The 11641-nt window shown below is 46.3% G+C and overlaps 1 protein-coding gene across 1 annotated transcript; it reads left to right on the plus strand.

Annotated features, from left to right (window-relative positions):
• Positions 1-5349: 5349 nt before the first annotated feature.
• LOC142010641 (serine/threonine-protein kinase PDIK1L-like) lies at positions 5350-11219 on the plus strand. Its single transcript, XM_074989036.1, has 3 exons — positions 5350-5895; positions 7653-7869; positions 10990-11219. The coding sequence occupies exons 1-3, from the start codon at positions 5350-5352 to the stop codon at positions 11217-11219; spliced, it is 993 nt and encodes a 330-aa protein (XP_074845137.1).
• Positions 11220-11641: the final 422 nt, after the last annotated feature.

Below are 11641 nucleotides of genomic sequence, written 5' to 3' on the forward strand. Positions count from 1 at the left end.
GCCACTTCCCCTTAGTCCCAGGTCCTTCTGCTCCTGCCTCTGGCTTCATCTTCATTGACCTTTTCCCAGGGCCTCAAGTTTATAAGTCGTAACAGTCTATCATGAGCTTCGCACACGCACCCCACCCCCCGCATTCATCCCTGTTAGCATCTGCCCTTCCCTAAAGGCTGATCTCTCAGTAACGCTTCAAAGAGACATTCTTCTCCCTAGAGCTCACTGCATCAAACTCCCCCATGCTCCTATGCAGCTTCCCTTTATATGAGCCACTTAGGCCTTGATTGGCTGGTTCTGCTGCTGCCCCAACTGTCTGCTACCAACCCTGATTGGCTGTTTCCCCTGCAGCCACTCCTTTGGTTTCGTGCCAAACAGCCTCCTTAACTCTTAACTCTTCCAGGGCCAGTGCAGGGCAGGCATCCTGGCACAACATGCTACAATGTTGTCAGAATTTTTTTTTTTAATATTCCAAAACTCCGCATTTTCCCCTAGACTCATGGTCAGAATTGGCCGAATTGTTTGGGTTGAAACATTCCAGATATTTTAGAGTAAGGCAGACACCTGGCATGAGGAAATTTCACTCTAAGTGGTTAAAATGTGGGAAGGTTATAAACCACTGAGAAAAAGGATCTTAGAATGGGAATTGTCAGGTGACCTTAAGGACAGCTGGTGTAAGCATCTTGTTATACACTGACAATTAATACTAAATAAAACTCAGTTTGTGGATTTGTGTAGATTTTACATCAGTTCTTACTGGTGATTTTCTCCCTGCCTTGTTTTAAATGACGTTTCTTTCATCTGTGATAGATTTTCTCCACTTGTCTCACCACTCTGTTGTTTTGTTTTTCTTTGCCTTTAGCCTAAAGCCAGCATCCAAAAGGGCAATGTTTGCTCCTTTTATAAAGCAAACAGCTGGCTTCATTATGGAATGATGTCTTCATATTTACCTTACAGGCGCATCAGGTCGTGAGTGCTGGAATGATGTTTGAGCAGTACCAGAAAGAAAACAGTTTTCTTGATGGAAGGTCAGGCTTCATGAAAGTAGACAATTGCAATGCTGGAGTGAGTGCTAGACAACAGGGGACTCGGTTCAAAGTTAAATATAATCAGCAGTTATTAGACAAATGCAGAAGGAAAACAGCCCAGAATGTTGGAACTAGAAGCCAGTGACCTTGATGTGCTCGGTGGGGTTCCTTGAACTGAGTGAACTGGCTTTTGTGTAAGTAATGTTGTCCTTTAGTCGGTGGAACAGAGACACATTAAAGGATTTACAACAACTACCTACAGCAAAGGAAATTCTCCTTCAGCACCTGTGACCTAGAGAACTGTAGCACTGAGCACCTCCTGTTGAAGCTGTTCTGCTGTGTACAGAATACCTGAATAGCCTCTGGAGTAGGAACTGGAAGCCACGTGTACTAGCCTGAGACTATAGAGACATTTTCATTCTCTCTTTAGCCCAATGGGCATTTATTTTACACAGAATGGAATAGCTGTGTAACGTCAACAGACCCAGGTCACCAGCACCAGTGACTGAACCTGCACTCATAGGGGCTAAAGCCCTGTGCTCTACCACGTGAGCTAACGGGCAGCTGGCTCTCAAGCTAAGGCTGTAGAGCAAAGGCTTCACTCACCCTAGTATGTGGTCTCAGTACCTTTGGGTACTACATGTAACACTGACAGACCTGGGTTGCCAGCCCCAAGGCTACAACCTGCCAGCATAGAGTCGAAAGCCCTGCACTCTACCACATGAGCTAAAGGCCAGCTAGGTCTCAGCTGAGGCTGTAGAGCAGAGACTTCACTCACCCCAGATGAGGTCTCAGTGCCTCTGGGTACTACACACACATTTTAAGATGGCCTGTGAGAATGGCTACCAAATCAGGCCTTGCCAGTGAAATAGGCACATAAACGCCTAACTTCAGGATCCTGCTGGGGCTTAGGTATCAGCTGGCCACCAAAGAGCTTAATGGCTTTGTACACATGGACTGGCAGAAATTTAATGCCTACAGGATTACACAGCAGCAGAGCCGAGGTTTTGACATTCTAAGTTTTGGATTCAGATACTTAAAGAAGCAGTGAGACACTTATATCCCTTTAGGGATTTAGTTGGAAATGCTTTATGGATAGGAAATAACACATAGGTCTCGTAATGGAAGTCACTAGATGGCATTATTAGAGATACTTTTATTTAAATTAATGTGTAGACAGGAAGATCTTGGAGAAATGTTAACTAAGGATGGGCAATGATTTTTGATGGGAGGCCACCCTAAGATTTTGGTAAGTGGACCAGGGCCACACTTTTCTATAGAGGGGGTGCATGGTCTGGGACAGCAATATGGGGTGCAGAAGGGAACTCGGGGTAGAGTGCTGGGATGCAGGAGAGAGTTGGTGGGGGAGCAGTCTGAGAAGGAGTTTAGGTGAAGGAGACAGCTGTGCCCTGGAGCAGGATCTTGTGAGCTGGGTCTGGGATGGGTGCAGGAGAGGATTTTGGCCTGGTGCGGGGGCGATAGGAAGTGGTGCAGGGTCTGGGAGGGAGTTGTACCTATGGGAGAGGAGTGCAGAGGGTTTGGGGGTGACCAAGGCAGGGAGTTGGGGACAGGGAGGAGCTGGACTGCCAGAGGCAGCTCTGTCTGGGAGGCACTTACCTAGGTGACTCCCAGCCAGCAGTTCTCTGAAGCAGGCTTCCCTGCTTGCTGCAGCTTCAAATTGGTCAGGCCTTCTCTATGTGGCTCTCTGCTCCAGATCCTGAGGGGAGGGCTTCCTGCTGTGTGCCTGAGGGTCCCAGTAAGGGGGTCTGCTGGCCAGAAATGGTGTCTTGGTGAGCCAAATGCAGCCTATGCAAAGTATTTTGCCCATCCCTGTGCTAGCTGTTAGTTGCAATACTGTATAGTTCTTTTTAGAAGCTCTCAATATCACTAGTAAAATTGTTCTCTCTAGACAGAAAAAATTTTTGGTTGCTGGCTACAGAGACTACCCTCAGGCAAATTAAAGCACTATGATCCCTTTACATGAAAAATCTTACAATCTAGCCAGACAACACAGGCATGTAGGGAAGAGGGTTATGAAAGTAACATGAACAAGCAGCCGGTTATGACGCAGTCCTTGCAAAAGTCATGCTTTTTGCCATTATGAGATATAGGAATGCTGGCTGATGGGAGGGTGGGGCTGTGTGAGATTGTCAGGGCAGGAGCCATGTAAGAAGGAAGTTGAAGGAGTAACTTGTGGGGGCATGAAGAAAGCAGGAGGAGGAGAACACAAAGGGGTTGGATGCACTGGGCAGAACACAGCTACTGAAGATGGGGAGCAGAGGGCGAGCTGGAGCTGAGCTGTTGAGTGCAAACACTCTGAAGCAGGGGAGGAAGAAAGCAATTAGGGTAGGGCAGCAGAACTTTGAAGGCAGGAAGAGGATGAGATGTGGGGTTTCACAGCCACAGGAGCCGAGGTGGTGTGAGGGTTCCAAGGTGGCCTGAAGCATGTGTGTGGGGTTTTGCAAAAGCAACGAGAAGTCCTGTGGCTCTTTATAAATGCATCTGACGAAGCAGGTCTTGCCCACGAAAGTTTATACTCCAGTAAACCTGCTAGTCTGTAAGGTGCCACAGGACTTTGTGTTGTGTTTGCAGACACAGACTAAGATGGCTCCCCTGCGGATGTTTGGTTTTGGGAGGCAAGGGAAGAGGACTGGCTGGCAGCTCCTGCCTCATGAGGTGAACCCCAAGAAGGGGATTTGGGACCTATTTCATGCAATGGTTTGGGGAAGAGGGAGCTCCCAATGTGACGGGTGCCCTGGGATACAGTCAGTAGCAGGGAGATGGTGGGGGAGGGTTTGGGCAGCTTCCACCCTTCCATTGCGCCATCTGCAACGAGAAAATGGGTTGTGGTCTATAGAGACTACAAGCCCCATCATGCTATGCGTTGCCTTGACCCTAACAGGCCCCCGTCCTCTGTGTGAGCTGTCAGGGCTGATTGTTGCGCAAGGCATTCTGGGCGTTGAAGTCTCCTTGCTATTCGCTCTTCGCGCATGCGTGGAGGCGGGGTTCTGCCTGTGGGAGAGTACGCCGGACCGAAGTGTTCGCCGGTTGGAGGGCGAGAGGCCGCGGCTCCGCCCCTTCCTCGCTGGTTGGCTGCCGCTGGCCAATAGGCTGCGTCGCGCGGCCGTGGCGGGAAGTACGGCGGGGAGAGGCTGGGTAAGTCAGCGCGAGCTAGTAACTGTGGGGTAGCGCAGAGATTTTTTCAGGGTCGGGCCGGGCCGGTAGTGGGTGCGGTGGGGGCTGGGCCGCGAGTTGGGGCTGGGAGGGTCTGTTGCTGGCCAGGCCCTGAGGCAGGGAGGCGTGGGTGGGGGTCGGGGTCGGGGTCGGGGACGGGAACGGGTGTGGGGCGGTCTGGGCCTCGGGGAGTGTCTAGATCAGGGGTGGTGGGGGCAGGGGACAGAGGGTGTAGTGGTGGTGGGGGCGGCAGGAGCGGAGGTTGCAGGAGGGAGGGGGTGGTGGTCGCTGGCCGGGGCAGTGTAGTGGGGTGGGGTGGGGAACAGAGGCTGCAGGAGGGAGGCTGTGGTGGTGGTGGTGGTGGCTGGCTGGCTGGCTGGCTGGGGGGGAGAGGAACAATGGTTTTGTGGTGGGGGGGTGTGCTGACAGAAGGGGGAGGGAGGGATGGGTGACCTCAGGGGTTGGGGGTTAGGACAGTTCCTGTCGATTTATCGCCTTTGGAAGGGCCACAGTTGGCAAATTGGCTTGTTCTAGAACTATGGCATCCCTCCAGTTCTGAAGCAGTATCCACTATAGCCAGGCTATTTTGACAATATATTTATTGTTCAAGCCAACTAGCCACACTCACCTGGCCAAGTAGCCATATGTGGCTTGTGACTAGCATGTTGGACATCACGGTTTTAGAAACTGCTGCTCATATGGTGGTTTCTTCCTTTCCTCCCTTGTGTGGGGGATGCACTCTGCACAGGAAGTCTACATTTCTCTTTATGAAGCATTGGTCATGGTGTCCACTGATGCAGCAGTTTCTTTCTGTACAATGCCTTTTTGCAGTGTGATTGTAGCAAACTGCAGCACGATTATGGTGAACAGTGATTCTTAAATCAAGCATGGACAGTTTTTATTTTTTATAATCCCAGTGTTGCTACCAATCCCTATGCAGCAGGTTTCTATGTTGCAAGCAATACATAAGCTAAAGACCACTATAATAAAAATAAGGATCACTCAGAAGCCCATGACGCATTGGAGGTGAGTTGTCAGATTTTTAACCAGTTTTCCTTGTCTTCCTCTTTCAGGATTTTGCTGCAGATGAAAGTCTGAGAAGTGTTATGACTTCAAAAATCTTTTTTGGCTGTTGTCCATTGAGCCACAAAAAGACATGGCTACAGAAGCTAAATACAGCATTGTACGGGAGGTGGGCCGAGGTAGCTATGGGGTAGTTTATGAGGCAGTTGTCAGTCAAACCAGAAACAAAGTGGCAGTGAAAAGGATGCACTGTAACGTACCTGAAAATGTGGAACTGGCTTTGCAAGAGTTCTGGGCCCTTCAAAGTGTCCAGAGCCAGCATGAGAATGTGATCCAGTTAGAAGAGTGTATCTTGCAGAGTGGCCAAGTCTTTCAGACAATCAACTGCCAGTGCAGGAAATCAGACAATCATCTGCTGCTGATTGAGACCTGTCTGAAAGGGAGAAGATGCATGGACCCGAAGTCTGCCTGTTTTCTGTGGTTTGTGATGGAGTTCTGTGATGGTGGAAACATGAATGATTTTTTGCTGTCTCGCACTCCAGATTGTCGGCTGAATAATAGCTTCATGCAACAGCTGAGCAGTGCTGTTGCTTTCTTGCACAGAAATCAGATTGTGCACAGAGATCTGAAGTCAGACAACATTCTCATTTCCCATAGTCCTGGAGGTCCTGTAGTAAAGGTAAGTGGGTAATCCTTGCTACCACTCACTCTGTGGGTGAGTTGTTACACCAGTTGTATCACTTGCATGGAATTGGTCGATTGGGTAATGTAATATTCAACAAAACAAAGCAGCAGAAATGTAGCACTTTAAAGACTAACAAAACAATTTATTCAGTGATGAGCATGGGTAGCAGGTTCAAAACTAATAAAAGAAAGCTTTTCTTCACACAGCGCACAGTCAACCTGTGGAACTCCTTACTAGAGGACGCTGTGAAGGCCAGGACTGTAAGAGTTTAAAAAAGGGCTCGATAAATATTTGGAGGTTAGGTCCATAGATGGCTGTTAGCAAGGGGTAAGATATGGTGCCTAGCCTTTTGTCAAAGGCGGGAGATGGATGGTAGGAGACAAGTCGCTTGATCATTGTCTTCGGTTCACCACCTCTGGGGCACCAGGCATTGGCCACTGTCAGCAGACAGGATACTGGGCTAGATGGACCTTTGGTCTGACCCAGTATGGCCGTTCTTATGAGCTTCTGATGAAATGGGTCTATCCCATGAAAGCTCATCACTGAATAAATCGTTTTGTTAGTCTTTAAAGTGCTACATTTCTGCTGCTTTGTTTTGTTGGAGTACAGACTAACACGGCTACTACCTCTGTTACTATTGTACTATTCAGTGACCGAGACCTAGCTGTGTTAGTCTGTATTCTATCAAAACAAAACAACAGTCATGTAGCACTTTAAAGACGAACAAATAATTAGGTGATGAGCTTTTTGTGGGACAGACCCACTTCTTCGGATCATAGCCTTACCATAACAGACTCAATGTATAAAGCGCAGACATCCAAAAATTATCAAGACTGGCAAATCAGAAGAGCAGAGGGACCCGGGGTGGGGTGGGGGCAGGGGAGTAGAGTTAAATAAAACATAAGCATGTAAAAGAGTCCATATAATGGGTCAGATAATTGCTGTCCTGGTTCAAACCATGTTAACGTGTCGAATTTGAATATGAATGTTAGTTCTCAGCATTCCCTCTGTAGGCGGTTGTTAAAGTCCCTTTTTAGTAGAACACAAACAGTAAAATGGCCCACTCCATTACAGTGCTGGCTGAAATGTTTATTTGGAGATTTTTGCTGTCTGTTCTATGTCCGTTCATTCTTTGTCGAAGTGTGTTTGCAGTCTGCCCTATACGCGTGGTGTGTGGGCACTGCTGGCACATGATGGTATATATCACGTTAGTTGAGGAACAGGAGAATGTGCCCGTGATTCTGTAGTTAATGTGGTTGGGTCCAGTGATGATATGTCCACAATAGATACGTGGACAAAGCTGGCAACAGGCCTTGTTGCAAGGAAAAGCTCCAGGATTAGTAGTATTGTGGTATAGCCTGTGGTTGCTAGTGAGAACCTCCCAACCTTATGAGGATTATCTATAGGAAAGAACAGGCCTGTCAAACAGGGGCTCCTGGAGTGTGACATCATGATTTAGTATAGGTTGTAGGTCTTTAATTATGCGCTGCAGTGGTTTGAGTTGGGAGCTGTAGGTAATAAGTGGGGTTCTGTTGTTGGCTTTTTTGGGCCTATCTTGGAGTAGTTGGTTTCTAGGTATTTGGCCCTCTCGATTTGTGGTGTGGCGCTTTTTTTTTTTTTCGTCTCCTGGTGGGTAATTCTGGTTATGAATGTTTGGTAGAGATCTCTGACAGAGACTGAAAACTACAAGATCCCCCTTTGAATGTTACAGATGGTGATGGTGATCTACTTTCTTCCCTCCTTGTCTGTAGGTAGCAGACTTTGGCCTGAGTAAGATATGCCAGGGGAAAGTGAATGTTAACCAGCACTGCTTCTCCTCAGCCTGCGGGTCAAATTTCTACATGGCACCGGAAGTGTGGGAAGGTCGCTATACTGCCAAAGCTGATATCTTTGCCCTCGGGATCATTTTCTGGGCTATGGTAGAGAGGATTACCTTCAGGGATGGAGACTCTGAGAAGGAATTGCTTGGTGAGACTAACAAACTCTAATTTATAAATCATTCTCTTGCCCTATACCAGCAATCCTAGAAGTCCGGAGGATTCTTCTCTCAGGCATAGTCACATCACCACCCATTCTTCTAGCATAGTATTGCTGATAATTCCAGAGGAAGCCACAGCCATGTCTCTGTTAGAAACGTCGCCAGAAATCTGTAAAGATGTTTTTCCCTTTTCTCTCTACTCCTTTCCTAATGTTGAGTCTGTTTCCTTCGTAGGACTCCCCAGGGCCACAAGGCAGAGACATCTAAGAAAATAGATTGTAAAGCTGGAAGGAATGTTTAGATCATCCTTGGTGCCATGTCTGGCTGAACAAGGGTCTATGGGAATAGAATATAGATTGTTTTGAAAACATAAAGCAGCCACACAACACACACAGCCCCTCTGAAAGCCTTTGTGACTTGAAATTATTTTAACATATTTTCAAAAAGAATATGTACACTGGTATTTTGGGCTTCCTTGAGTACGAGTTGATCTGATACCACCATTGTAGAGGTATAAGAGCCTGGGAGCAGAAAATGATACTAGAACACATTGTGGCTTTTATATAAGTGATTCCAGGAATGTCTATTGTAACATAAAAATCTCTCTTGAAAGAATAGAATGTCAATACTTGATACTAATTTAAAGCATCCCATCTCTTACTCAAGGAAGCTCAAGATGCAAGTGTTGTACATGGTTTTTTTCTTTTTTGTTTTTTTATATATAATGTTATGATGACTATTTCAAATGACAAAAGCATTCAGAGAGGCTTCTTTTCAGTTGCTGCTTTAAGTTTTCAAAACTTCATGAGGAAGTAAGAACTGAGTTCCTTTTCAAAATATCAAACAAGGAAAAAATGCTTTAGTTCTTGGTTAGAATATAAGAATGGCCATTACTGGGTCAGACCAAAGGTCTGCTAGCCCAGCCTCCTGTCTGCTGACAGTGGCTAGTGTCAGATGCCTCAGAGGGGGTGGACTGAAGACCAATGATCAAGTGACTTGTCTCCAGCCTCTGAGAAACAGAGGCCAGGGACACCATTCCTACCCCCTGGCTAATAGCCTTTGTGGACTTACCCTCTATGAATTTATCTAGCGCTTCTTTGAACTCTTAGTCTGTGTCTGCACTAGCCCAAATCTTCAAAATGGTCATGCAGATGGCCATTTTGAAGATTACTAATGAGGTGCTGAAATGCATATTCAGTGCCTCATTTGCATGCTGTCGGCCACAGCTCTTCAAAATTGCCGCTTTTTGCTGCCTCGTGGCTCGGCCAGACAGGGGTCCTTTTCGAAAGGACCTCAAGAACTTCCAAATCCCCTTATTCCTAAGTTCCCAGGATCCTTTCGAAAAGGACTTCTGTCTGGATGAGCAGCAGCACAATGTGGAGTATTATTTCCAATTCTGGGCACCGCATTTCAAGAAAGATGTGGAGAAGTTGGAAAGGGTCCAGAAAAGAGCAACAAGAATGATCAAAGGTCTAGAGAACATGACCTATGAAGAAAGGCTGAAAGAAGTGGGTTTGTTTAGTTAGGAAGAAAGAAGTTTTAAGGGGGGGGACATGATAGCGGTTTTCAGGTATCTAAAAGGGTGTCATAAGGAGAAGGGAGAGAACTTGCGCTTCTTGGCCTCTGAAGATAGATAGAACAAGAAGCAATGGGCTTAAACTGCAGCAAGGGAGGTTTAGGTTGGGCATCAGGAAAAATGCCTAACTGTCAGGGTGGTCAAACACTGGAATAAATTGCCTAGAGAGGTTGTGAAATCTCCATCTCTGGAGATATTTAAGAACAGGTTAGATAAATGTCTATCGGGGGTGGTCTAGAAAGTACTTGGTCCTGCCATGAAGGCAGGGGGCTGGATTTGATGACTTCTCAAGCTCCCTTCCAGTCCTAGCATTCTATGGTTCAGCGCCTCATTTGTAATCTTCAAAATGGCCATTAGCATGGCCATTTCGAAGATATGGGCTAGTGTAGATGTAGCCTTATAGTTCTGGCCTTCACAGCATCCTCTGGCAAGGAGTTCCACAGGCTGACTGTGTGCTGTGTGAAAAAATGTTCTTTTTATTAGATTTAAACCTGCTAACCATTAATTTCATTTGGTGTCCTCTAGTTCTTATATTATGGGAACAAGTAAATAACTTTTTCTTTATTCACCCTCTCCACACCACTCATGATTTTATATACCTCTATCATATCCCCCCTCTGTCTCTTTTCCAAACTGAAAAGTCAGTCTATCTAACTTCCCCTCATATGGGACCTGTTCCAAACCCCTAATCACTTTTAGTTGCCCTCTTCTGAACCTAAAACAGTTCAGCAGCCCCCATAGCCAGGGAGCTCCCTCCCCCTGCAGAGCAGCCACCAGGGAAACTCCGTGGGAGTTCTAAACAGTAGTCTAGGTCTGAGACCAACTCATGAACAGACTTCATTACAGTTTATTCAATAGCCATCCATCAACAGAGATACCACACTTGCCTGGTGAACTTCAGCATGTAGAGTCACTTATTTCATGCTTGCTGTAAGAGCAGAGCTTTCTTTGCTATTTTTGGAATCTAGCTATCCCATTTTGACCAGTGAGCTTATTTAGATTTCCGTTCCTTAATTTTGCTGTGGAGAAGCCATAAACAGCTGGAAAATAAACAATAATGACCTTGTGTTGTGACTTCAGTAACTGAATCACTGTTTGCTCAGTTAACTTATTTGTAAGTCATCTGAACCAAACACAACCTGTATTTTCGCCTAGCGTGTCCAGTTTTAGGGTAAAATTAATTGAAAGAGTGGACTGGGGAAGACTGTTTCCTGGGCATGTGAGCCATATAACCACTCATCAGTGTCCTGTGCAGGCCAAATTAAAAAGTGAATTTGTTTCCCTCTACTTGATGCACACTTTACAGAAATGGGGATGTGACAAACTCATCAGCTGTAGGGAGGTGGTCTGGCTGCACGGGTTGGCTTTCCAGGTGCGGGGGCTTCTGCAATGGCTACCCCTGCAGAGGGGAGTTCCCTGGTGGCTGCCCTGCAGGGGGATGGAGTTCCCTGGCTATGGGGGTTGCTGAACTTATTCTTGTGTGGATTCTCCTTTTCCCCAGTCTGACTTCTCCCTCTTTCCAAACTATGCCCAGGAACTTACGTTTGTCAAGGCAAGGAGCTGATACCTGTTGGGGAGGCACTGCTGGAAAATCCCAGCATGGAACTGCAAATTCCTCTGAAGAACAAGAAGTCCATTCCAGATGATCTCTGCAGACTCTTGCATGACATGTTGACTTTTAACCCAAAGGAAAGACTGGATGCCTTTCAACTAGAAATTCGAATCAGGAGAATCTCTTATGGCAAAAAGCGCCAACGCTCATAGCAGCAAGTGGTGATCAGTTCGCTGTTTGTACTTGACTAGTCTCATTTCAAATGTTCAGTCCTAAATTTTGATATTACCACATTAGCCTACATTCTTTAATTTCCAGAGGTTCATTGTTTTGTTTTGTTTTGTTTTTTTTTATTTCACCCTTCACTGTCAAGGTAGCTGCTCAATAAGACGAATGTTTTGGGCTCAGTATATTGTATGCTGAGCAGATACCAGATGCAGCCACATTCTTGTGTAGGTAATAGAACTGGAGATAAAAACTGTCAAATTCACCTGTTTCTCTTTAATAAGCACCTGAATGTGTGGAAAAAACCCATTACACTCCTGTGTTACTACATATTTTCCCTGACATGGATAAACCTTAAAAGGTAATGTCTGGCATTCTTGTATGTTAGACACGTGAGCTAGGTTATGTA

Source organism: Carettochelys insculpta, chromosome 3 (assembly GCF_033958435.1).
Source record: "Carettochelys insculpta isolate YL-2023 chromosome 3, ASM3395843v1, whole genome shotgun sequence".
NCBI lineage: Eukaryota > Metazoa > Chordata > Testudines > Carettochelyidae > Carettochelys > Carettochelys insculpta.

Excerpts from the sequence above, each read along its gene's own strand:
- LOC142010641 (XM_074989036.1), top strand. The coding sequence starts at position 5,350 with ATGGCTACAGAAGCTAAATACAGCATTGTACGGGAGGTGGGCCGAGGT. Across the intron at positions 5,896-7,652 it reads CTGGAGGTCCTGTAGTAAAG|GTAGCAGACTTTGGCCTGAG; the intron begins GTAAGTGGGTAA and ends CCTTGTCTGTAG. Across the intron at positions 7,870-10,989 it reads CTCTGAGAAGGAATTGCTTG|GAACTTACGTTTGTCAAGGC; the intron begins GTGAGACTAACA and ends AACTATGCCCAG.